The sequence below is a fragment of the Oryzias latipes genome, chromosome 24 (assembly GCF_053564925.1).
Source record: "Oryzias latipes strain Hd-rR chromosome 24, Olatipes_Hd-rR_3.1".
Classification (NCBI taxonomy): Eukaryota; Metazoa; Chordata; class Actinopteri; order Beloniformes; family Adrianichthyidae; genus Oryzias; species Oryzias latipes.
The window spans coordinates 20,975,837-21,002,532 of NC_136260.1; the positions used below are offsets into that span (position 1 = coordinate 20,975,837).

Sequence of the window (26,696 nt, forward strand, 5' to 3'; positions counted from 1 at the left end):
AAAAAAAGAAGCTGGTATGAGAAGCAAATGAAACATTGCCACAAAAAGAGATTAAAAAAAATGTATAGAGCAGATTGTAAGGCAGAAAATAGGTCCTGTAATACTAAGGGTTAATACAATTAACCCTTAGCTAAATCAAGTTATAGGACCGCGAGCCAGATGCTAAATGACTCCCAAGATCAAATATTGACATGTCACATCAGGACCTTTGGGGAGAGGTCTCTGCAGCCTCTAGTAGTCAGCATTTTTTCTCATGTTTTACATTTATAGAGCCGTCTGACCAAGAAAACAGCTAGAAAGGTAAAAATAAAACCACATTTAATTTGTCCACCATCAGCGTGGCCTGTTGGTTTCAGCAAAATAGAATAGAATAGGTTGTGTGCAGACTATTTCTCTTTTTTTTTCGTCAAGGACCTGCGTTTGTAGACAGAGCAGTGCGGGTTGTGGCCTAACAGCAAACTCTAATTGCCCTCAGGCCATTGGCAGCCACTTTCCAGCAGGCTCATTTATCTTCCAGGGGAAAAGGAAATGGTCTCTGGCCCTGATCCTTAATCACCCCCATGCCACGGCGTACAAGGTCATCAGAGAAGGCCTGTGACGCACACGGCTGTACGCAAACACACAAATTGAGGAGGTGAAAGATGGGGAGACAGGCTGAGGAGAACGTGTGCGGTGAGCAGACGAGAACCGAGAGGAAATGTCTGTTCTCTTGGTGAGAGCAGATGAAACTGTAACAGCGATTACAGGTTAGCTTTGTGTTCCCATTTGCAACACTCCTTTCAAAGAGGAAGTGAGGAATTTTGTGAGAAAAAAAAAAAGCTGACAGAAGATGAGAGTGGGAAACATGCCGAGGGGGGGATGAAGAACATGGAAATAGCTCTGTCTCTCTGGCGCTTCTGAGGCTTTTGCAAGAACAGAGTGAAAACACGATTAAAAATTCGGAAAATTAGAAGTTGGAGGTATTTTTTCTTAAAGTTACTTTGATTTTCTAAAAGTTTTATTTAAGAAACACCAAATTAGAACAGCTATTGTCATTATTTTTAACATTAAAGCTTCACTGCAACGTTTTGATACTTGCAAAGATTTAAACCTTGTTTTTAGACATTCAAGATTTCTCACCAGGTATTAAGTTGTTTTATTTTTGCCTTTTTAGTTTTCAGACAGGCCTGAAATATAAAAAGGATTTTCAGACAGCATAACATCCCAGTTCATCTCAAACTTGTTGATGTTCTCAGACAAAACTGGTTCATTCTAAGGACAAAATTCCCAGCTACAAACAGAGCAACGTCATGTACTCTATCCTCTACAAAGAGAACGGCAATGAACAATACATAGGAGAAACCAAACAACCTCTACACAACCGGCTTTACCAACATCGCAGAGCCAACTCAAGTGGACCTGAGTCTGCAGTACATCTCCACCTGAAGGCCACAAACCACTCGTTCGAGGACAGAGAGAAAGGATGGTTTGAGCGAGGAGTGAAAGAAGCCATCTTTGTCAAGAAGGATAAACCTTCTTTTAATAAGAATGCTGGTCTCAGGTTTATTCTTGCATCCATCTACGGCAGGGTTCTGAAACCCAAACAAACCGAACCAGTTCCACCTGGGTCGTAAACAGCTGAAAGAGATGACCAGTTTGGGGAGGGAGTCACTGGCTCCCCAACCCCAGCTGAGGACAAAGGACTCTTAATGACCCGAAACCATGTAGGCTAAGTAGACAATACTATACAGTTTCAGGTCTGACTCCTCCCCCACAAGCACATTTAAACTAGCTCTTTTACCAGCTTTTTCAGAACTGACAAAGGGGATGAAACGTCTTCAATTTTAAAAACCAAATCCAAATGACAACCTTTAATCCTACTACTATGATGGAATCAACCTGGATGAATAAGAGGCTTCATAGGCAGCATTCATTTTCATTATTATGGAAACAAAAATGTAGATTCATGTTCTAAGAATAAGTGCTATTTAAAATTGTATGAGGACTTATTAGGATGGAGCAACTTGTACTAAGACTTTATCTTCATTTTGTTCACATTTTTGTTCTAAAATACTTATTACTCTGTTTTTTTGACACTGTAATCAACATAAATAACGTTAAGGTTCATAAAAACTCAAAAAATGCAAATTAATTGCTTAGAACTAGCAAATAAAACTTGTTTTTGGGCTGTATATGATTTAATTTAAAGTACTTCTATCAAAAAATTAGCTTTTTTAGTTTTTTAGTTATAGTTTATTTTTATTCTTGTTTCTAGGCCACGATATCTTCTAAAAATAGCAGAGATAATTTTACTACTTTCGAGTTGTTGTAAAGTTCTATATAAATAAAATAAATAACTATTTATGAAATAAAGCAATGACCAAATAGCACTCTATAATTTTCAAAGAAAAAATTCAGGAAAAATATACTGAAAAATATACTAAAAATATATAATTTAAAAAAAACACACACACACACACAAAAAAAACAATAAATAGTCGATCCTCTCCCATCATAATCCTATGAGGGCTGCAGCTCATCACAGTTTGCGCAGCTGCGCTGTTTCCTGCACGTCTGTTTCTTATCCAGTAATAATGAAAAAGGTAATTTCTATGTCTTCTGCTGCAGCTAAGCATATATTGATTGACATGGTCTCCAGCCAATCAGGACACAGAAAAGGTTGCGCTGTTTAAAAAAAGCAGCACGATGCTCTAAAAGAACTTGAGCTAAACCGGGACAGATGAACTGCGACGTAGAAAGGAAAGACTGTCTTCTGTTCTGTTTGACAGAGATTTTAGAGGGTTTCAGGTTGGAGCACAGACTGCAGAAGGGGGGAAGAAAATGTCAAGTCTTGATCGTGTGGCCAGATTAAAAAAACAAAACATGGGTCTCTGATAGTCTTCAGTGGGCCGGACCAAACATGGAGGCGGGCCGGATCCAGCCCGCGGGCCGTAGTTTGCCCACACCTGCACTAATGGGACTTTATTCCATAGATTTCCATCTGTAAGTCTCGTGGCCGCTTGGTTTTTCTCTCCCCGCCACTCACAGTGGCGCTAAATGCATGAGATTGTTGTCGGGGGCGAGCGCCGCAGCAGGATCACGTGTTCGGAAAACAGCTGTATCTGTGTTGGCTTCTGGCTCTCACGGTGGTATGTTTCCAAAGGTTCTCCACAGTCATACAGCACTTTGATTCTACATGTTTTATGTTTAATGCTGCTCTGTGGCTCTGAACACCACCAGCTTCTTTCAAGATTTCATTGTGAATTGATGCGATCTGCGCCGTCATGATGCTACGACTTTACATATTTTAACAAGGCCCTGGATTTGTCTGATCACGTCTCTGCTGGAGATGTGGAACAACTTCGCTCTGCAACAGTTCATTTGATTCTATTCTGATGCTTGTTTCTTTTCTTTTTCCAAGTCAATTTCTAAAAAAAAAAGTCCTGCTTCTGGAGGCATGTTAGGGATTTTCATAAAAACAGTTTTTTTGTGGAGTATTTTTCCATTTAACTCCTAAATCTGCTTCAGTACTTTCTTCAATTTCTCGCTCTCAAAAGCTATCGACTTATATGACTATATGACTCCGAGGCTGTAATACCAAATCAATGCAGGCGTTACATAATCGTTGATGCTGGCAGCTTTGTGTCCCACATCAGCCAAGGAGGGGGTCCCACTTGGCTTCAGTTCCTAATGAGCACAAACCAAATTAAGAATCCGATTTAGTCTCTTTTTAGAAGATGAAAGCTGAAACATAATCACCAACCAAGGGAGAGATCACTTGAAAACCATATATGCAGAGATAACGGCGTGTGCACGCCCGACTGCTATGAGGGGCAACAGGTTTGATTGCAGTTTGCTCTGAATCTCAGAGGACAAAGAGGAGAGACATTTGTAAATGTCTCAGTACTGAGGAGCATCCAAAGCTTTGTTTGATTATTCAATCCCACAGTCTGTCTGAGAATATTGTTTTTTTCTCACAGTAGCAGCAGATCTTGCTTTATGTGTGTTTTCTCCAGGTACGTAAACTTCTCTGAGCAAACTATCAGAGAACTATGACTCCTCTTTCCTTCTGGGTCTTGCATAACAAAGTGTGAGATGAAAATAGTGGCAGGAAAACAAGTTCATTTCACACCAGCCAGAGTATGGGCTGTCACAGTCACCTCACGGCTCTTTAAATGGCTTGAATTTGATGCCAACTGTTTTATTTGGATGGTCCGTGTCACTCTGCAGGCTTGTGCTGAGGGTATGTAGTGTGAGAGAAAGAGGAGTTGGAGGATTTCAGGGCCCAACTGTTGACAGAAGGCTGTCATTTGGGAGTCGTTCGGCTAATTTTTATGTATTACAATCTTGGAGCTCGCATTAATGTGGATAATTCATTTCTGTTTTATTTAAAGATTCAAAATCAACAAACCTATGTCGTTTTCTGGAACTCAGTATCTGCAAAGCGGCATTAGTTCATTAAAAAAATTCCCCTCTGAGTTATGGGAGGGACTGTTGGACATCGTTTCCCATCATCCCCTTGTTTACACTCTCTCCCGTTTGCTTACAGCCCCCTAACAACTCTAACCTAACATTCCCGGTGCAGCAAAACCGACGAGCAATATTGGAGCTATCCAGTTGTACACCTTTGATCGAGATTTCCTCAGAGGAGGAAAACGAAGATGTACATGGATTTATTCGTCTGCAAGTGGATTTATCAGAATGGAGCGCCGATTGTAGCAACTACGGCACACCTGCAGGCTTTTTTCAACCAAATTTTTTCATCTGCTCTTGGTTTACAACAAACTGAATAAAAAAATATTCAGAGAAGCTTAACTTTCTTTTATCATGAGAATAAAGACACAAAAAAAACATTAAAAACACAAGTTTCAACCTTTTTTAACTACTTTCTTGTGAATATTCAATATCCGCTTTCCTCTATTTATCAAAATATTTTATAAGAGTGAGATGCTTTTCTGGAGTAGATTTGCTGCTACAGCTTATTTTACCTGTTGGGAGGGGTTGTCAGGCAGATTAGTCTCTGAATTAAAACTGCATGACAAGGAGAGTTTGTGCTCTACTTAGTGATAGAAAATCCTGAGGATGGAAAATAAAACCAAATCCTCATCACCTCTCTGACGATCTGAGGTAAAACACTTTCTAAAAAACATTCTTGTTTTGTCTTTTTTTTACAACAAGCAGGTTTAATAATGTATTTTTCTGAAGTTGATCTTTAAAGTTAAAGTCGAAATTATTATTAGCTCCTTTTATGGTTGACTTTTGCCAAACATTCTTAGATTGCTGCACTTTTATGGAGTCGATAAAGACAAAAACTTTCCAAATCTTTTATAAAAGTTGTGTTTTTTTTCTCCCATGGATAAAAAGTCAAAGGGATTCTTTTTTAGATCTTTTGCAGGACATCAAAGCTGCAGACCTTCTGGGTTTAAACTTGGACTAACATGTTGTCACGCGCCCCCGGAGCTTAAGGCGGCATTAGGCGTCCCTGTGCTGCTGTCCTGCTGGTCAGCCTGGAATCAAACTGCAGTGTGCGTCTCTGACCAGTGTGTGTTGTTTGCTGCTTCCCGGTGTGCGAGTGCCCCGCCGTGACAATGGCAGCTGACAAGACAGGTTTACACACAAGCGTTCCCGGAGGATCTAGATAAGTTGTGTTGCAAGTCTAGGGAGGGGGGACATCTATTGCAAACCCCCCCCCCGCGGTCTGCGACCCCTGGAGCTATCTGCTGGTTCTCACACACTGAGAGACAAACTGCTCCGGACGCACACACTCGAACACAAAAAAATCCGCACACAATCCGCCGACATGAAATTGCAAACACTTTCACACAGAGAAGACAAATGGAAACAGTTTGGCGTTCGTACACTCCTGCACAGATTAACATGAAATATTCACCACAGGACTTTCAATCTAAGGTTGCGCGCAACTTTTTCTCTTTTGCCGTTTCTCTGAGCAGACTCCAAAACCCTCGCACATTTACGAGGACGCGTCTCACAGATGCTAGACTGACGACGTTACGGAGCATGATGAGGTGCAAACCGCTCCCATGCACGTGTGTCACTTTGTATGTGCTTGTGTGTGTTCCTTTAATGAGCTGCGAACACCAGCAGGGTCTCCATCAGTCTGCTGCCTCCTAATTGGACCTACAGAGCAGCCAGCGGACCTCCAGCATCCATCCATGACAACTCGATGCGAGCCGAGGCGCCCCTCAGCTGGAGATAAAAAAGGGAAGGAAGCATCTTAAGGACTGCCTTCCCACCAGTTTGACCTTTCGTAAATTACAGGTGGGGTCGCGGTCCGGTCGGGAAGAAAGGTGAAAGCCACCAAAAACATGAAATGACTAATGACAGGTGGAGATGCTGTGCTCAACACATGAGCAGATGGACAAAGCCATCAACCATGATCCTGCGTGTGGAGAAACGCAGCACTTCTTAAAGAGAATCAATGAGTGATAATCATGTATCCCCAGGTATTAAACTACTTTCTTGCCGGAGATTAAAAATGGAAATAAAACAGGATGCAGCAGAAATCTATCTCACAGCAGTGAAAGTTGAGCATTAATCCGCATACATCAAACTACCTTTGAAAACACACTGGTATTGCCGAACTCAAATCGAATACGTCCAGTAATCATCGTCAATGTGGAAAAACAAACCCGAGGAAAAAGAAAGGCCATTCAATTATGCTACATCCACATTTACCTCCCATCTTTCAGCTTCCTGAAGTTGAAGATGATGGACGTGAGCAATTTCTCCAACGTGGGCAAACATGCAAATCGGTTCCTGCGTGTCCCTCGGCAGCTTTCCCCCACGGTCTTTTAGATTGCAGAGCCTCCCATCCTAATTGTTCCCAAACATCTCACGCCAGCAGTGTGCATTAATTTAGAACGAGAGATGTTGATCTCCCATGATAGAGAGCCTTGCATAGATGAATACTGTAAGAATGAGACCTTCCAGTCTGCAGAGCTGTGGGACTGTGCCATCACGTCACAAACTGAAGCTGGAGAGTTTTCAAGATTATTGAAAGTTTAATAGATTTGACTTAACCAAGTTATGAACCCGGAACTGTCATATAGACAAATACGTAATTGACATTGTTTTAAATTTATTTCCTGATGGAAATGTTAGCATTTTTTTATTTGTTACATTTGAAAGTTAATGTTGTGAGTCAGAGTAAACATTGAGATTTGGTATGTTTGTATGTGTGTTTATCTATCTGTTAAGGGACCTATATCTTGCTTTTCTTAAGCCTTTCAGAGTATATTACATCTGATAATATATCAACTTTTGGCACAATAGAGAACACTTTTCTTTATGAAATCTGAGTTGTTTTTGCAGCTCATTTTCCCATCTGGAACTAAGACGATTCGATCTCTGAGGGTGCCGCCTATTTCATGACGTCAACCTTGAGCCGGTCTTGGCAGCGTGTCTGCGTTTCGCCCATGAACGACAAAAAACAAAACAATTCTATTTGTTGTGTTGATTTTACAGACAAAATCTGTTTTTTGTTTATTTTTTATACCAAACTCAGACCAACAGGGGCTGCCATGCTCTGCTGCACCAATTGCCAGGCTAAAGCCGAGAAGCAGGCGAGTAAAAGAAAAAGAAACATCTGTCATGTCGGTACACGTTTGTACCAGCAGAACCATCATTAATTAAGCGTGAGATTGGTGTCTCCATCCTTCTGACTCACAGATGTCAGGGGACCCACGGCTTCTCACCTCTGAAAAAGAAACCGGTAGAGTCTGCACAGCGGCTAAAACGAAAATGTAGTGAAACACCGCCGAAACAGCTGCACACGTTTGGAGTCCGGCACCATGTCAGACACCTATAGCTCTTTTTCAGTACTGCAGTACATCACTAATGAAAGCTCAGCTCTTTAAAGTGCCCTGCAGAACCCCGAGAGGGGGAGAAATCTTCCATCCAGGTGCCGCTCCTCTCCTTCCCTTCTTACACCGCAGCATTTAACAGCCGGCTGGGGAACCGCGCCATTAAAGGCCTCGGCAAATGAAACGCCGGCGAGAATCAAAGCCGACCCCGACATGGGAAGAAGAATGAACAAGATGTGCTTTCAGAAGAAATACAAAAAAAAAAAAAGTCTCTATAGAAAGTAGAAAAAAGAAGACAAGAGGCTTTTATTGTTCAGTTACTGAAGACCATTATCTGGCATCTAAAAGCTGCATCCTGGGTATTAACAAAAGAGATATCAGTTCATCATGTCACCTTGAAAAGTTGAGAGCTCTCTGTTTAAAAGCTTTCACAGAGAGAACTTTATTGACTTCATTTTAAAATTTATAGCGTGTGACACAAAACGCTATTTTACCAGAGATGCTGCGATTTTTCTCATCTGAAGTGACCTTGATGCTCGCTGCAGAGCTCAAGTATTTCAGCTCGGCCATCATCACCGCAGATCACTGATGTCAGACAGACAGAGAGGGGCTGCTCGTGCCTTTGATCCACATTTTCTAACCTCCCTTGTGAAAGTCTGGACTGTGTCTAAATCAAAAACCGCAGAGCTTCCCACGCGCTCAGATGCCGGCGCCAACGAGAGCCATCATCGCTGCACATCCGGCAATCTGAAAAGGTTGATAACAGTTGTCGTTCATCCAACCACCACCAAACCCAACACCCAGCCCTGCCTCACCCGAGAGGGAGAGTTATTGCTTTAATATAGACAAAGAACAGTTCAATTTGTGCTTCGAGTGTCAAAGGACCGCTGGGCGAGATTACTTCAGTGGCACTTCGATGACATTCATTGGCTTGGGCACGGGACGTATAGAAGAAAAGCCTAAAATTGAGTGACATACAAAGACAGATAGAGTGATGGTAGAAGAGAGGGAAACCCAGGGAATGAGAGAAAGGCCACCGGCGGCTTTGCACACCTTGGCGAGCAGCAGCACCTCAATCCTACACAGAATGAGAAATACAGTATCCTGACCTTGGCTGATCAAGCAGAGAAAAAAGGAGCGCGGCCCCAATCCAACTGAGCTCAGCCCCAAAACGGATCTGAAAACTCATTAAGTATCGGAGAGCAGAGAAATGTTCTTCTCTGAGCCCTTCGTCACGTGTTTAAAGCTTATTAGTGAGAAAACACCTGAAGAAGCCCTTCATAAAACCAAAAAATAAAATGATTATGAGCAAAAAAAAGGAAAAACAGTTCAGGTAAAACTAGCCTTCAGCGAGCTGATGTGTGGTTTTCATGACCAAAAACTAGAATAATCCAGAAAAACGTGAACATTCTTAAATGTTAAAATTATAAAACACCAAATGAGTTTGTTGCTTTTATATCAATCATCACCTGATCAATCAGACTCTCACCTCAATTTGAATCAGCATTTGAACAAGTAAATATTTAAGAGCCAACATCAATCGTTCAGTATCTAGTGAGAAGATTGCAGCTGAAATGATCTACTTTCACATTTGAGCGACAAAATTCATCGCATTACTATAAATAACAAAAATAATTCTGCTGCTTGTAGGTCGTCTTTGGATTTTCCAGGATTATGACCTAAACTTTTTTGAAAGACTTTGAAACCAGGGAGGCCATCTGAAAACCCAGATCCCAATTCTGTTGAGAATCGGTGAAGGAAGCTCAAGGTTAACGCTCAGAAACCGTACGATAAAGTAGAACTATTTCCAGAGAGATCTTTCAGAGGGAGGCACCTGCTTATTTTAACATTACAGACAGAAAGCTAGTTTTTCTATGAGGGGACTTAGAAAACCACATTTTGTTGAAGCTGACAAGAAAATGTGTCTTCTTTCTTTTTTTTAAATCAAATTAAAAACTAAAACAATGTTGCAAATAATGATTAATTTGTTTATTACTGTTTGGATTAAATGCATGATTACTTTTTGCTCTTTTTCTAAGTCTGAGCATCTGTCATGTTCACTTTTAATCAACTTTTGTCCAACTGAAGGGATTGTACTGCAATTTTGACTTAAACCTGCCAAACAGTACATTCATGAAAGCAGTTAAAGAAAACTGTAATCCCGAAGAACCCAAGAACAATGTTTTTCTCTGGGTTTTTAAAGGTAATTTGAATTTCTTTTTATCATTTTGGGCAGCAAAAATATGTGTAAGAAATAAAAAGATAAAATTTGAAAAAAAACACCAAATAAGTAGAAAGAAAAAAAAACAGCCGCCATTTTAAAGGCACACAGGGGTAAATACTGGGATTTAGGTGTTCATCATTAATCACAGGAGTGTGGTGCTGAAGCTAACCAGCAATAAAGGAAAGCACTGAAGATTTTGATTGACAATCATCTGCAGCAAATCAGGATGCAAATGTATAGTGGTATGATTCTAATAATTTAAATAATTTAATGATTTGAATGACTTCACTGCTGTTTTATCCTGATTGTTGCTGTCTTTGTGTCTACTGAAAGTCCTTTTGTTTCTATTTGTCAAAAGGTCTTGCTTTTTGCTGGCCCACATTTGAAAATAAGAATTGTTTGTTAATCTGTCCTGCCTGGATAAATAAAGGATAAATAAGAATAAAAAGAAAAGAACACATAAAATAAAAATCCTACAAAACATTCTGTGGAACTGTAAGGGAAGCTTGTGGGGCCGCTGCAGCCCTTTAGCCTTACCTGAATAGTGGGTGGCGATCTCTGTTTGCGTGTGGTTGTAGTAGACAGGGTGGTTGTGGTCTCGATGAAGGTGGTGGACATCTCCGGGGGCACGGACGTGGTGGTGCGCGTGGCGCCCCGGCTGGGCGGCACGTCGCCCACCAGCCGCACGCTGCCGGTCACCTTGATGTTGGGATGGCCTTCGGCCGCCATGTTGAGGACCTTCAGGCCGTTATAGTAGAGGCCGGAGAGCTGGCCCTGGTAGGGCCGCAAACGGTCGTTTCCCCCGATGGAAATGGAGGCCTGAGTGTTGAAGATTGTCAGCTGCCGTCCTGATGCGGGAAAGAAGGGTGGTGAAGTCGCTAAAAATAATGCTCATCTGATTTCACAACCATATTTAAGCTAAAAAAAACAGATGCAGTGAAGATAATCTGTTTCTTTGCCTTTGCATAAATAAATAAGGTTGGTGAAACTGTCTTTATGATGCTTTATAGCTAATTAAAGCTCATCAACCCTACATTTCTATTCATTTAAAAACTCTGTGCACCATTATGCAAATGAAAAATATTGTTTAGCATTATTATTATAAAAGAGTGGTGGAAAATGTAAAAATCTAACACACTGTGCATTCTACAACTATTGTCTTGTCCAAAGAGTTGATAATATGTATGAATACAAACATATTATGATTAAAAAACAAGCAATTCTAATGTACTATTTGAGTTTCATTAGGAAAAGCCAAAACATCACAGTCAAAACAAACTGCTCATGCTTTAATTATGCAAAGAAAATAGTGCAAACTTTCCCAGTACAGGAATCATAATTAAAAATCTAATTTGTATAATTTACGGACAGCTTGTGGCGTTTGTTTGTCGTGTAGTAACAGAAGACATTAGGCATGGGATGGCAGGGACAGGGCGTTCATATCACAGAAAATGAAAAAGCACGTGTGGAGTCATGCATGCAGCAGTGATGGGATTTTTCAAACCTGTCAGTGTTTAAGCGGTCGTTAAAGGGACTTTATAATAAGGTTAGGATGTTTATGCGTATTGCATTTTAAAAAGCAGTTTAGAATAGTGTTATTCAGAGTGAGAGCCTTGGTTATGCAATGGAAAAAAAAAGGGGGGGGGGGGAAGGAAAAGGGGAGCAGAGTTGTTAAATCCCCACAGGACAAAGTGCTGAAGTGCAGCTTTGTGCTGTCAAAAAAGTTTCCAATCATTTGCTAAAACCTGAAGCACATTTTCTTTTGTGCTTTTTATTTTTTATTTTTTTTGGAACCTGCTGATTTGCATTAAAAAAAAGCCTCTTTGGAGTTACTTCCAAACTTGCCTTTTCTCAGTCCCTTTAACTGGACATGATTCAACAATAGTTTAAAAAAGATGACGATGACAAAAAAGGAGTAAAAAAGTTGGAAAGGACGGGAAAAACACAAAAAAATATACATTTGATTTACAATCATTTTAAGGGTTTTAAGATGTGGTTTTTCATTCGCAAAGGTTGAGGGGGAGCAAGCCGATGTGATGACAGAACATAAAAGATAGATATAAATAAAAGACATTCTAGAAGTTTGACAAAGATTTACCTTTCTCCTGAAGCCACTCCTCTACTGGCCGGGTATATTTGAACGGGATTTTCTTATTTGCCATATGAAAGCGCTCAAAGTCGCTGTTGCCTTTAAAGTTTGAAAATTTGACAAACAGCTTGAAACAGTTGGCATCAGACACAACACATTTATACAGAGGTTTATAATGAGGTTTATCTTGGTTTAGAAATATTTAGAACTTTAAACTTTATCTTGCTTTTTTGTCAAGTTTAGTTGATTTATTTATTCGTAGTCGAGGAGTGCTCTCCACACCAATTTCTTTTTACAAAATTATAGAAGAATTAGGAGCACAACAATCAGAGAAAAGACAAAATACAATAAAAACCTGCAAGAATAGGTTAGAGAACAGCAAATATCTCACAACGTGTCATTCAAAGAAAAAATAAAATATTAGTTGATGATTAAGAAAAATATGCATTAAATGAGCAAACTCCCACTGGACACCACCTGATTTCACATTTCAAGGGGCAACAACCGGTTTGCTGTGCTGTAAGGAAGGGGGGAGCCGTGCAGGGCAATGTTGGAGGAGGTAATTTGAAGTATAGCGAAGCCACTGGGTGGGAAGTCCCACAGTGACACAGATTTGAAGAGGACAATGCATACAAATGAGATCATTACTGACACAGCGGGAGGCCTTTTGGGTAAAAAAAAAAAACCCAACCTCCATATCTTTGGAGAATGCTGTTTCAAATACATGCGAATAAAAGCTAATGAAACCCTTTTTTCTTTTTTGGTTACATGAGTTGCCATGGTTTACTTTGCATTATTTTTGACATGACACGATTTCCCAGGGTGCAACAGTTTTGTCTGACAATCAGAGGCAGTCCGATGCAGCATTAAGGCGCTGAGGATCGAGACGCACACGGCTGTCTTCAAACACTCTGAGGTAGGAAAGAATGGCTAGAATTATGAATGACAGCATGATGTCATGCTGTACCCCGGTGAGGAGGTGTTTGAAGCTGGAAGAAATGGGATCATTCGCCGCATAATAAAAAGCGGTGCATTTCCTGGTGTGGCTGCTGGGAGTTTGCTGAGTGTTGGGACTTCTTTGCTTTGGCATCAAACTCACTCCAGAGTTGTCTTTCATTTATTGGCCATTTATTACACTATATTGCACAAGGCGATGAACGCAATGTAGCCTCATAAAACCGTACAGTTCCTACCTGTCTGTTGTTCATTTTCAGAAAAAAAAAGAAGAAATACAGCCAAGTGCTCAGTGTACACCCAGCTGGGAAGGAGTGTGGTTATGGCTGCAAGGGAGCTCAGGGAGCTAACGGACTGAATCTGCAGTGTGCCAGCAGGTTAATCAGCTACTAGCAGGGCTCCCTCCCTGTTCCTTTGATCTCAAGCTGGTTTCAGGTGCCAGCCAAATGCACTCTCCTCTGGACAAGGGCCACAGAGGGAGGCATGACGGCTGAATGTGAACGGAGAGAACGGCTGGGAAATTTTACATTTTAATTTTAATGCAGGTTAAGACGGTTTACAATCATATTTGCTTTTAGTTTGTCCTAAAGCGAGGAAATCGTTTCATGTGCTGCTGATGGTGGGGTTTCAGTTACTGCTTTTATAATGCTCCAGGTGATTAATGAGGTGACAGACCCCCCCGTAATGAATACACCACCAGCTAATTGTACAACTAATGAGAGAAATCTCAATAGTTAGTCAATTTGATATTCATTTTCTAGAGGTGACTCGGGAATGGATCAGCCAACAAAGGTGCTTCTGTTTTATAAAAAGAAAAAGAAAAAAAGGAGTTTGAATTGGAAAAAAGCTCAAACAGGCTGAGGGGACTTTTATGCGTCGACTGTGGTACATACGCCAAGTAAGGAGAGAAAATACGGCAACACCAGCAAAAATCAGAGGGCTGCTGCCAGTGCTTGGACTAAAAAAAGAAACTGTTTCCATGCACAAACGTTTTTACAAACATCAAAGCTGGTTGGGGGTCGCTGAGGTTGGACGTGAATTATTACAAGGTGAGCTGGACAGCGGCAGATAAAGGTGAAAAGTTTGGAATAGTTTATAAGAAGGTTATGTATAAATGAAAGGTTGTAATTGTGGAGTTTTATATTGGTGTGTCGCTTGTTTTTTCAGCCAAAGCAGCAGGTGACCACGTGGCGGCATCTGAAATCACGCAGCGGCAGTCGAACTTTTACACGCCGCGTGGCGGCCGGAGAGGTTTGAGGAAAAAGTTCAAGTTTTATGGCGAGCGGATGATTTATTTTTTAATTGATCAGTGACCGCCTGGACAGATCTGAAGGTGGCGCCGTAGCAGTTACAGGCAGGAAGGCAGCAGCGCGATCATTGACTGATAGGAAGGCCTCCTAGGTCCCCAAAATCGTCTGAATGTCGGGTGATTTTACACTCTAGCCGCCCCCCTGCCCCCGTCCTGCCATCCCTCTGCCACCGGTCGATTGTCAGAAATCATATGGTAGCAGCGCAGGTACTCGACATGAGAACCGAATGTCAATCTGCCGATCCTGGCCACGGTGGGATTCTTCTTCTGATGAAGACTGCTGTGGTTGGACTGCTTGGACCTTCATTTTGGGCGCTGAAGCTTTGGTTTGGGTTTCTTGGGAGGAATGTTGTCAACAAATTTGTAAATTTCTAAACTGACAAGATCATAATGTGTGCTGAGAATCTGAGTTGGGAATGACCTGTGGTGCATAATAGCCTGCTTTTTCTAAAAGAACGCCTGCTGATTGGACAGGTCATCCAATCAGAGCTGCTGCCGGCCGGTGATCCCACCGCCACCGCCCTGCTGCCCGTCCAACTGTCGCCTGATTTCGTAATGGCATCAATGACTGACACCTGACTGCTGCCACTTACACCAAACATTTTCAAAAAATCAGGTTCTGCCGATGCTCCTCATCACGCGATGGCAGTTGTATTTGTGACTGTAGCATGAAGTGCACTACGTGAAAATAATAGATTTTTTAAAATGAGATACTTTATAAACCCTGTGATTAAATCCACCGAAGAAGCTTGCAATATATTTTTTTTTCTGAGAGATTCAGATAGTAACAATTTTGACACAGTTTGACGTGAGAGCATCACCAAAAAAATATTAAAAAAATTAAAATGAGCAAAAACATGTCAAAAAAAGTTAGAGCAATTAAAGATGGTAATTTATCGATAGAAGTCTGTGGGATTTGGCTTCTTGGAGCCAGCTGGTACTTCCTGTTTGAAACGCCAAGGGGGAGGGGTCAATCATTCCAGTTTTCATATGTAGTCTTTGGTTAAAGTCCACAACACCCAAGAATTGGCAGAGCACCACCCATTATTCTAAAACTACAAGTAATTTTTCATCTCAACTCAGAATTGCGACTATTACTTAAGGATCCCATAATGCAACACTAACCTGCAGCACGCTGCATCTGAAAGTGTGCCCAATTTTCCTGCCCATAGAGTAAATATTTATCTAATCAGAATGCACACATGCAAAGCATTAGCGGAAAATGTTCTTTTTATTCAAAGAGATCCAGCCCTTGAAAAGACTTCATGCATTTTTCACACTTATCCTGCACACATATGCATACTGAGCTGCTTAGTATTAACCGTTCAGTTCAGCAAAATCTATTTTTTTTTTAACATTTCATTAGGTCTGGCTCAGTCCTTGCTGCATGCCTTCACCATTTTTTCTTGGCCAGCCAAACAATGCAACCCCCCCCCCCCCCCCCCCATTTGTGGCAGCTATTCAGTCAACACAAACACTGGCATAGCAACAGTCATCTGTTGGTTAGTCTCTTCATTTTACTCAGTTTGGATGCCAGGCTTCTCTCACTGGGGCTCCATCACAGGGCCGGAGCAGACAGGACATCAAAACCATGAAAATGGCCACTGTGACGGGCTCCTGGCGTTCTCTACATTAAGAGGATGATGAGAGCATCTGATGGAGAGAGGCTTAGTCCAAAAATCATCATCCCAGAAAACCCAAATCCACAGCTTGCTGCTGCAGACTCTGGTTATGAATATCCTGCACCGCCCACCTCTTTGCAATCTGCACCCAACTTTCATATATCCCCCTCTCTCCTGGGTGATTCACTTCTATCCTTTTACTTCAGCTCACCTTCTCTGCAGAGATATTCTACCCTTTCATTTGCTCCCTGCTATTCTCTATCTCTCCGTCTCAGCAATCAGCACATTGTGCTCTTCTCGGGTGATTCAGGCCACTTCAGCAGCAGACAATTCTAGGATCATTTATCTACTTTTTTTGCTCATTCTCCATTCCATTTTTCTTCTTCTCTACCCATCTATCTGTTTATATGACTGCTCTTTCTGTCCTTTGTCATCTTGTTTCTTTCATTTTTGCCATTAAAATTGACTCTTGCTCTGTATTTTTTTGTTTGTTTGCTTTTTCTCTGCTCTGTCAAGTGAAAGGCGAAGTCAAGGAGTAAATTCATCATTTGTCAGGTCACTCTGATGCTGTTGAGAGGTGGATTTGGGTTGTTGGATTCTACACCCAGTTTAGTAAACTGTCAAATATAAAGGAATGTGAAGCCAATGATGTTTGGACACGCTGGAACTCTTTCAGAGTTTATTTTTTTAAATCTTTTTTTAAATCTTTTTTTAAATCTTTTAAATGGTGTTTAAGGTTAGAACTGTGTGAATCAATATTTGCACGATTCTCTTCATTTATCCAAGTGCAAAGGCATAAAAATGAACAGAAGGAAAACACAAATGTTCCCAAAAGCACCAAGAGAATCAGGAAACAGCTAGGCTACTGGTCATTTATCTGAGGCTAAGTTTAAAGTTCAGACAACTCAAGGCAACATGTAACGTACGACTTCTTACAGATCAGTCTTCTGAATCTTTGAATCATAGATTAAAACTCACATAGAAACTCCACCATATCACTAAGTACAGAAATTCAGACTCTTAAGGCAAACTCCTGCAATAATGTAGGTCGTCACACAATTTTGTTGGAAAAATGCAACGCTATGATGAGCTTCAGCTGGAGAGAGGAGATACAGTCGATGATAAATTCAAAGAAAGCGCTGATAAGATGGGATGGATATTTAAAGAACCACACAAATATTCCCCCTAAAAAGATGGAAGCTGCAAAAGTTAGACATGTGTGGATGTAGTGAGGTTCAGAGTGGGACTCTAAAGTCTTAGTTTGCAATAAAAGCGACATTAAGAACATCTTTTTGAAGCTGCAAGACAGATTGATACGCACTCCAAGAAAATGCTAATGCCAGCCCGGAGCGTCCTGCCTGGCAGCGTCACAACCGCTTGGCCATGTCCTTCGCCTACCGCTTAAAAACCCTGACAGAGCCCTCCTCCAGTTTGACCTGAGGGTTGCTGGCTGGAGACAACCACATGACAAGCTTCACAACCGATGGCTGGACGTCAATGACCACTAATTCTCAGTTAACTTAATGTAAAAAAGTTAAGTCGTCACTCATCTCGATGCGCAAATGTTAATCCTCTTATTTGACCAACCCGCTGGGAGAGCAGTGAGCAGGTGAGTCCCATTCTTAGTCTTTGGTTTGACCCTTTTTGGGTTTGAACATGTGCAGACACTACCGCACTAGGCCACTGCAAAGACAATTAAAGTGAAGTGCTTCTTTATTGCAACTTGCATCCTCTGTTAGAGCTTTTCTGTCAGCTTTGGTTACTCTGAACTTACATTAATCGCCAAGATTAGCTGGCAGCGATGTTACAACGGAGTCAGACTGCAACAAAACAATGAGCTGAAAATGAGTCAGGGTGTAAACAGCCAAGCAGTCAGTAGTTTGTGTGCAAAAAACTGACTTTTGCAGTTTTTCTGCTCATAATTGTAAGAATAGATGTGACAGAAACAAAACGCAAAGACAGTGTCTAGCCCGCTTTGCTAATGACTTGAAAAAGGACATAAGAATATCGTATTTAAAATTCCCAAACAAAATTTTGGTTTGCATACCATTGGGTTTTTTAAATTTGCACTAAACCTAATTTTAAAACAACGAAGAAGCTGATTTCATGTGCATGTTCGTCAGAATGCCAGCATTTTGCAGCAGCCTGAAGAATGAGCCCAACAAAGCATTTGAGTGACTTAGATTTTCTGCTCTTGCTAAGTTAATTAGTCCTTGTCAGACACCTCAGCTCTTCAGATGAGCAAAAGTATATTGTTAATGAACTCCTGGAGTTTTATTTCCGACAGACCAAGACTTACTCTGTTTTTGAATAAATTGGCAAAAAATAACTTAAACTTGACTTAAACTGCGATGCAAAAATCACAAATTAGCTCCTTTTAGCAAATTTATTTAAAACCCTGAGGTTTTAAAAGATATATATATAAAAACTGTACAACCCTGCAAAGTATTACTGCACTGGATGGCCTTTCAATTGCATTTTATTAAGATGTCCAAATGACATGCTCCAGGTCACACTGCTTTGGCTCTCTGTAACGAGCAAAGCACCGAAACCTTTGTCCTCACCTATTCCCTACACGGGAGAGGCCGCACCCGGATCCGTTAACTGTTATCGAACAGCTAGAGGTTGCTGTTGCTTTCAAGTTAGGCAATACATGTTGGTAGGGGGAGGAAAAGCAGTCTGAACCCTAACATGTAATTACTCACAAGATGACAATGCCTTTACAAGGGAGGGAGGGAAGGAAAAATCAATCACTGTTAAATTACTATCGCTGCATGTCCTGCAAATTACCAGCGCAGAAGAGAAAAAGAAATTACCATGCAGTCGATCGTTTGATCTCAAACTCCATTTCAAAGCAGCTGCAGGTGGGACGAAGAGGGAACAAACCTCCGAGGAATGCTTGTGAGGATCCCTAAATTAAAAAGCCAGATTTGTTTTGGGGACTGGCGCTGTCTTGCATACTAAACAGGAACCGATTTCTGGGGATGGCTTTGGGTCACAAATGACACAACCTATGATCACTTGTGCTCGAGAGATAATTGCAAAAATGTTGACTTCAAAGACTCAGAGTGGTCAAATTATTTCAAGGGCCGATAGCATATGGTGCATGACAAAAGCCACCATGCAACGGTGCAGCTGGTTTGTCTGATTAATACAATTCCTTTGCTAAGTGTTGAGCACATGGGGCTGCGGATGGTTAAGGCAGATCGCAGTTGCACACATAAAACGGTTTCTTGCCATTCTGAAGCATTTCTGCGGCTGAAGTGCAGTTATGAAACCCGTCCAACATCATCTGGTCAACAGAAAAGGGAAAGGCAGCCAACGGCAAAAGAAGGCTAAAGACAAAAAGAATTAACGTCACCTGTGCTGGCACCGAACCAAACCAAAACAGCATGCCAGGCAACGCCAGGAGAAGATGCTGCTCTTTTGAAAAAATAAATAAAAATAAAAAGTCACAAACATGCAAGAAAGAGGACAACAACAGCCTGCTGGGACTAAGAAGTGAGAAGGATAATCTACTATTTCTTTATTTCATATCTTTGGTTAGCATTTTCAGTGCAGCGTGGCCTCTGTTTTTGATTGGCTAAAGCATACCTTCTTAAATTTCGGGTAAAGCATACTTTGATTTCACAACACAGGAAAAAAAATATTCTAGGCAAAAAGATTAAATTCAAGATGTTTTTCTTTTTTTATAAAATCTGCAAATATGATTAGTATAGATAAAGTTTGGCCTCAAATAAAGAAGGGGTTTATACAAATATACCCTTCATGTGTCGGAAGATGCATAACCCTCTGTAACAGTAAAATCTGTCCAACACGAGAGGCTTTCAGCTCTTGCCCGCTTGCTCCACTGCTGGACAGAACAGGTTGACAAATTGTTGGGTAAAGATTTTTTTTGAAAAAAAGTCTCCCAATATAACCGGCAGAATTTGATTGGTAGGATTTCTTTAAAACATTGTGAAGTCTGGTCCTTTTCAGAGAAAATGAAATCCTAAAATTAGCTATAAACACTCATTTTTAGGGTCTATTACTCTGGTAATTGGATATTTTGTCCCTTAAAATAAGCTCAAAACAGTTTTTATATCCTGAAAGTAGTTATATGTACACCTTTCCCCAAATAGATCCTATTTTAAGTGCTACAGCAATCCAACTGTCCATTTCCAGACCATAATCATCTTAAAGTAAGACTAATTGCAAATGTTATGATAAGTTTGTCCTAAAAAAATCACAAGATATAAACTTTCCAGTTTATCAGTGTTTCTCTTTGAAACAAGACCACTTACTGTCCACAAATAAAAATTTCAGCTTAAAAATTTTATGTAAAATATAGATCTTTCGAGATATCACATAAAATAGGACATTCTTTTACTCATGATATTGTCTTAAAACAAGTCATTACATCTTACTGAAAAAGAAACAAGTTTTTCCTCTTATCAAGTGTTATGTGGTATTTAATCTAGAAACTTGACGAAAAAACTTGACTTGATCACCCTATTGTGCACTGTAAAAACAGCATCTTAAGACAAAATCTTAAGGCAAAAAGACCATTGTTAATAAAAGGAATAACTTGTGTGTAAAAAAAAAAAATCTTATCAAGAACGTTTTTTAGTAGCAAAATAATCTTTGCTTGATAAAACATAACTAGATTTTAATCTTAAAATAATAATTTTTGGTGAGTCAATTTTTCCATTGGTAGATTTTTTTTTTCTTTTTTGCTTAATTAAAGAAATCTTTTCCAATTTTAAGAATTTTTGCCTCATTTCCAGGGGCCTGCTTTTGCAGTGTCTTTTATCATGTTTCATTTCCAAATTCTCGCTCCACATAAAGTTTTTGCCTGACTGTAACTTGGTGTGTGAGTCATTTTTTTGACCGAGCAGTTTCTCTTAGACTGTTTGACCTGGAAACACATATCACACTTGAGGAGAAACCAGCTTAATTTAATGAACTGCTAAGTAGAAGCAGAGGAGAATTTCTTTCTTCCAGCCCGCTCCCTCACTTTGTCTCTCACTGCCTCACCTTGCTAGCCGAGGAGCGCCTAACAGTTCCAAATGAGGAGACAGCCCGAGTCTCCAAATGGAGCGGGTTCTGTTTGATGACCCTATCTGTATTCTGCTGCTGCGCTCCTTCCACTGACCTGAGAATGAGAGATACAGGCAGCCAGCAGCTTTATCTGGCCAACAGGCCACCCTGAGTTCCTGCCTCTATTCTCTCTTAGAGGCGAATGCCTCTTGGTGCCTTTGAAGCCCTCGCATAGAATGAACCGACACAGATGTTGCACAGTTAATGCTCCTCGGACGACAAAGGTTTTACAAAAAACAGAACTGCTGACCGGACTGCTTCTGCATTGTCTCTGCAAATAAAATTTATTTATTAATTTGTGAGTGACCATTTTTGCCCTTTAGAGGCGCCCTTTAAAAAACAAAAACAGGTGGTGTCCAGAAGTTGTTAATCTCAACATCACACTTTACCTTTGTGCTCCACAAGAACTTTAATCTGACAAAGTCATATTGATACGGACAGTACCTGAGGGGAAGTGCTCGTTGATGGGCCAGTTGTCCACTTGCAAGGTTGCATTGCCCCCATTCCTGGTGAATCTCACTAAATGGTATTTGCCATCGTTGACCACTGTGGACGTCTCCTTAACGCTGATGTCCACTGTCCCAATGTTAAACGTCACACCCACTTTGCCTTGCTCCTATAAAAAATACACACAAAAAAAGAACACGTTTGAAAGAAGGGTTGTCATCATTACCGATGCAACAACTAAACTTGAGAAAAACACGTCAAAGCAACACGAGTTTGAACACTTCATCTCTGCCTCGGTTCCACCTCCATGTGATTTCATACTCTAATGAATTAATTATACAATAAACAAAATGTAAAAGTTCAATAAAGCGACTTGGATGAATGCCCACGGCTGGTGCTAATGGTGAACCACTCAAGAGAACCTGAGGACCCTTGCGTTCTACGCTTCATTACGCAACTTTAATGTGATGAAAATAGGCTGCCAGCAGAGACTGTAATGATGAGTAATGCTCCCTGCAGTCTGTCACAATAAAACTGGCAGGACAGATGCTGTTCTTTAAAAACTATAAGAATACCATATGTTTTGTTTAGCTCAGGAAACTAAACTACCATTTGCAGACTCGTCTGTCTTCGACCCCCTCTAAATTTCAGGAGCTGCCGTTGTGTTTTATGGTGACAGCGTTGGTTCCCATGGACATGTAGGCGTCTTGAGCCGAGGATGGGCTTGAGTGAGGGGCAATGAGGAAGAGCCGTGTTTTCTGTGTCATTTGTTTTAATCCCCCACAGGGAATCTCTCGGTGTAATTACTTTCTTTGGAAGCCCGGAGCAATGGGAGCAGTTCTCATAACAGAACTAAGGCAAGAATACACGGCGGCACTGCTACAACTGACAAAATATGACACCTCCCTAAAACCTTGCGGCCTCAATTAATCATCTTATACTCTCAATTCCTCAAATTTAGAAATAATAAGGCAAAAATATGCTTAAACACTGCTCGTCTTGCTGCAAAAAATGTTAAAATACAATTGAAAAAGTTCCTGTAAGACAGTAGGAACAATATTCTTGAACATTTTCTTCTGCTGCCATGCTGCTACAGGTCATAGTGAACATTTATACAACAAGTAAGGGTAAGTAAAGGTAAAGTAGGTGAGACGCAGGCGTGCCAAATTCAGCCCAATGCACAAGGAGTCAGTTAGTGCTCGCTCCTCATTTGGAACTAAAATGCTGCATCCAGAAGGGTCCTCTGGACACACGTATCACACACGCTATTGTGCAGCATTTATTTAGTCTTTTGGAAACCACTATTCGCATTTTACTAATTTTGCATCTTACTAATAATGACGTACGTCATTAAGTGTGAGAAACTTAGATTAGCGTAATGAATACTTCACAATACACTTACCAAATGCATGACAATCGTGCATTCCATTTTGAACAACCTAAAAACCTGCTGCACCCGTACAGGTGCAAACATGCTATTAGCATACGGTGTTCACACTGGAATGCCGCGACCAGATATTAGGGCGTGTACCTACAGTTGGAAGAGGCTTGGTGTCAGCAGCTCCACTGCTCTATTCCGATATATGAAAGACTTGGTGTCATATAATTTTGGCCGGGCACAAATAGCAACTATTAATTTCTCCTCCACAATTCATTTTCAAACGGTTGAAACTTCCGTGAATTGAAAAGGATGGCATCGATACGTCACTACCAAATCCGAGTCCCTGATTGTTTTAATCTTCAATGTGCGTTCAATGGCCGTGCATTTTGTATGTAGGGTGTGTAGTGATCACGAAATTTGGACTGTGGAACCTATACTTTTCATTGACTTTGGCGTGTTGGCGAGGCTGGTGTGAGCGTAGCATGAGGCTTATCTTGTTTTACCTTTTTATACTTCAGTCATGACACAACAAAAAAGAAAAGATAATAATACTTATTTAAAAAGTAGAGCGTCCAGCCATGTTTCCTAAAACTGTAGAATTGGAGGGGGGGTGGTTGACCAGTCAATTGGAAATTCTCTCCAGGAGTTGAATTTCCAAATGTATCTCGTGGATAGCAGACAATACAATTTCAACCCTGCGGTGCTGATTTCCCAAACACTGAGCTCCCATTTGCAGACAAAGTGTTCTTTCTCTGTCCTTGAAAACATATAAAATAGCATCATAATCAGCTCATGGCACTCTCCTGCACAGCCACTGTGATAATGGAAGACTGACACCCAAGACATAACAATGGCATCTCCTTTAAGACGAGGTAAGTCTTAGAGAGTGAGGCTGAATATTTAAAAGGCACTCAACATCTTTGTCAGAGAGGCGCCAAATGGGTTCTTAATAGAAGTCCTTAAAAGTTTGAGCAATACTTGCATGAATACAGTAAAAGGGTACGGGCACAAGGAGCAAGAATTTGTTTACGATTTAATGTGACAGGGTGATGTTCCACGTTGAGGAATATGTAAGCGAGGCAGCCGGGCTTTCCTGTCTAATGACAAGACTTTCTCCTGGAAAAAAACAAAAAACACGATGTCTGACAGCTGGAGTGCACGCAGAAAGCAGACACATTAGCGACAGAACATCCACTGTGACCTTCAGAGACTCTGGCAGCCATAGTTCTCCTGTGAAGTTGCATCAAAGCTACATCACCGACCCATTTATACGCACAAAGACAGTTCGTCACCCCCTCCCTCGTGGCTGAGAGGGAAAAAAATATCACCCAACAACTGTACATCCTTGTAACAGTTACAGAGCAGCTCCAGGCAGAGTGAAAAAAAACAGGAGGTATGCATTGTCGCTCTGCACTCATCTCTGCTTTCCTTTGCACCGCTGATGTTGACCAGCTACCCCTTCCGCCTCTACCACCCACCTGGCTGCCCACCCCGGCACTGCAGCAACATTTGAGTGACAGATCCAATTACGATTTTTATTGGACTGTCGCTCTCGAGGTGGGAAGGCACTTCATTGTCTCCTGAGCAAAGTGGAAAACTGGCTATTGTTCTCTTAGTGGAAAAGATGATAGCCACTATTGGAGCTGTAAACAAATGATGTGCACACACATATGAGTCCAAACAGATACACAAAGCTGTCAGATTCACCCCTGAGGGTCAGATGAATAAAAAAAGAGCTAGACTCATGGACTATCAGGCACCCCAGACATAAAATTACAGTATTGTAACGGTATAAATTCCCCTTCTATAGCGTAAAATTCTCCCTAACTCAGATCGATCCACCACTGAGACTGAACATCACACTTTCATTGCATACCCCATCAGCATGTCATGTAATTGTACATTATGTGTTGCATTCACACTATGTGTAACTAAGACTGATGGATGTAACTCCAAGCCTCCCTCTCCATCCTTGAGAGCTCTGGTGTTCCCCCGTGTGCACGCTGACATCAGTAATGAGGTCCGCCACAATCCAATTCAGAGCCGATCAATGCCTCCAACACATGCAGAGCTCAGGGTGGAGGTAAAGAGGCAGAATCACTCACAGCAACTGTAGGCGATGCTGCAGACAGCTTCTGCACAGAGGACAAGCGGACCAATATAGACCCTGTCCTCACTGAGGGGCCAGTGTGCTCTGCCACGGTCTTGCATGGATAAATGCATCTGACAGCCATTTCATGAAGAGGAGATTGGTTAAATGAGGATGCTCGGGAGCAAAACAACTGACAATAGCAAGAGAAATATAAATAAAAAGAATTAAAACGCACAGCATGGGCAAGATATCCTTAAGAAAATGTGCTTCACAAGCACTTTAAGGTCAGACAATGGCATTACAGTGGGACATTTTTCCCTCCACCAGAGGTATTGCGTTACATTCAAAGTTTGATTGAAATCTGGTACCACCATAGAGCAGTTGTAGTAGGATGAATCTATAATAAGTCCCAGTATCTCAGTTTGAAGGTAGGAAGATCTAGTATCAAGAATTTGAACATGTCCCATAGTGATAGTTTGGGTTACATAGCCCTCCCCCTCCCTTTCATCTGACATCAGCGCTCAAGTTAGCCTCTGTGGTCAGGAGCCATCAAAACCAGATCATGCAAGCAGAGGAAGCAGAATCAATAGACTGCAGAAGCCAGGACAATGTGAGACAAGTTGGATTGATGCAGAAGGCCTTCGTGGTGCCAAAGCCATTTATCCAAAGTAATTGACAGAGATAACTCAAAGACGTCATAGTGATTTGTTGCTGTCTGTTCTTGTGCACATCAAGCCCCACAGTCAGAAATTTGCTAAAAGGAATGGATGTTAGAGGCCTCTAAAGAGAAGCATGCGTGTGTGATGCCTGCCTTTAGTGCTAGTCATTTTTTCACGCACAGACTGTTCTGACAACTCAGCAGAGCCTGGCGTTTTTGACACAGCCTTGAAAACACCACTGAAACTAGAAGCTGAAACTACATGTGGCACTTCCATCCCCCATGAACGAAATGAGGTCAGCAAATATACCAACGCATACGGAAAAACTTCAGAACAAATAAAGTTTATTAACTCGAAAACTATTAACCTTGTTTTTGACTACTTTTCTGGTAGGTTGGTATCTTAACATTATTGAGATGATTTCGATTTTAACAATAAAGGCCTTTTCTGCATCAATGACAATATTTGACATATTGGCTTATGCAGTTAAAGCCAGTTTTTGACCTATAAGCGCATTTAACCCGACTGTGTTATCAATGAACCTTGTTTTGTTCAAATCCAAACAAAGCTGACAATTGTTGAAACCATTGACTGGACATAAGAACTAGACTGAGAGACCCCTCACCTCAAGTTCCAAAAACGAAGTGCTAAAATAAGCCAAAATCCCATAGATTTGTACTGAAATCTACAGAAACTTTGACTCAGACCAACTTGGAAGTAAGTCATGGGTGATGTCACACTCTGTGAAAACCCTGTGATTATTGTATGAGTAATAAGGATACTATTACAAAACATGCACATGCAAAGTAAATGTGCAAACACAATTTCAATTTGATTAAGATGCACGATGCTGGTGGATTATTGCCCACCAGTACAAAAGATGAGGATTAATGGCGCACCAACAAACACACCGTTTATTATGGTTTGGTCAGTCATGTTTTGTTAAGAACTGCTCTGACCAGCTATTGTACTAAAATCCAGTCCATTTTCTGTGACACTTTTTTTTCCAACAGTAATTAATTTTAGCAGGGAAAAAAC

The 26,696-nt window shown here is 41.0% G+C and overlaps 1 protein-coding gene across 38 annotated transcripts in view; it reads right to left on the reverse strand.

The window, feature by feature from the left end:
• nrxn3b (neurexin 3b) overlaps positions 1-26,696 on the reverse strand; it is a 330,206-nt gene that overhangs the window by 20,406 nt on the left and 283,104 nt on the right. For 26 of the 38 annotated variants that reach the window (XR_013654201.1, XR_013654205.1, XR_013654204.1 and 23 more), the window contains 3 exons: positions 21,524-21,695; positions 12,125-12,214; positions 10,564-10,874 (listed from right to left, as the gene is read on the reverse strand). Coding sequence is in view for 30 of the 38 variants with exons in the window: in XM_078943168.1 (XP_078799294.1) it covers positions 10,564-10,874; positions 12,125-12,214; positions 21,524-21,695 (573 nt within the window). In the remaining 8 variants the exon portion in view is untranslated. The remainder of the gene's footprint in view (positions 1-10,563; positions 10,875-12,124; positions 12,215-21,523; positions 21,696-26,696) is intronic. The other 12 variants (XR_013654207.1, XM_078943181.1, XM_078943173.1 and 9 more) reach the window with 1 other exon arrangement.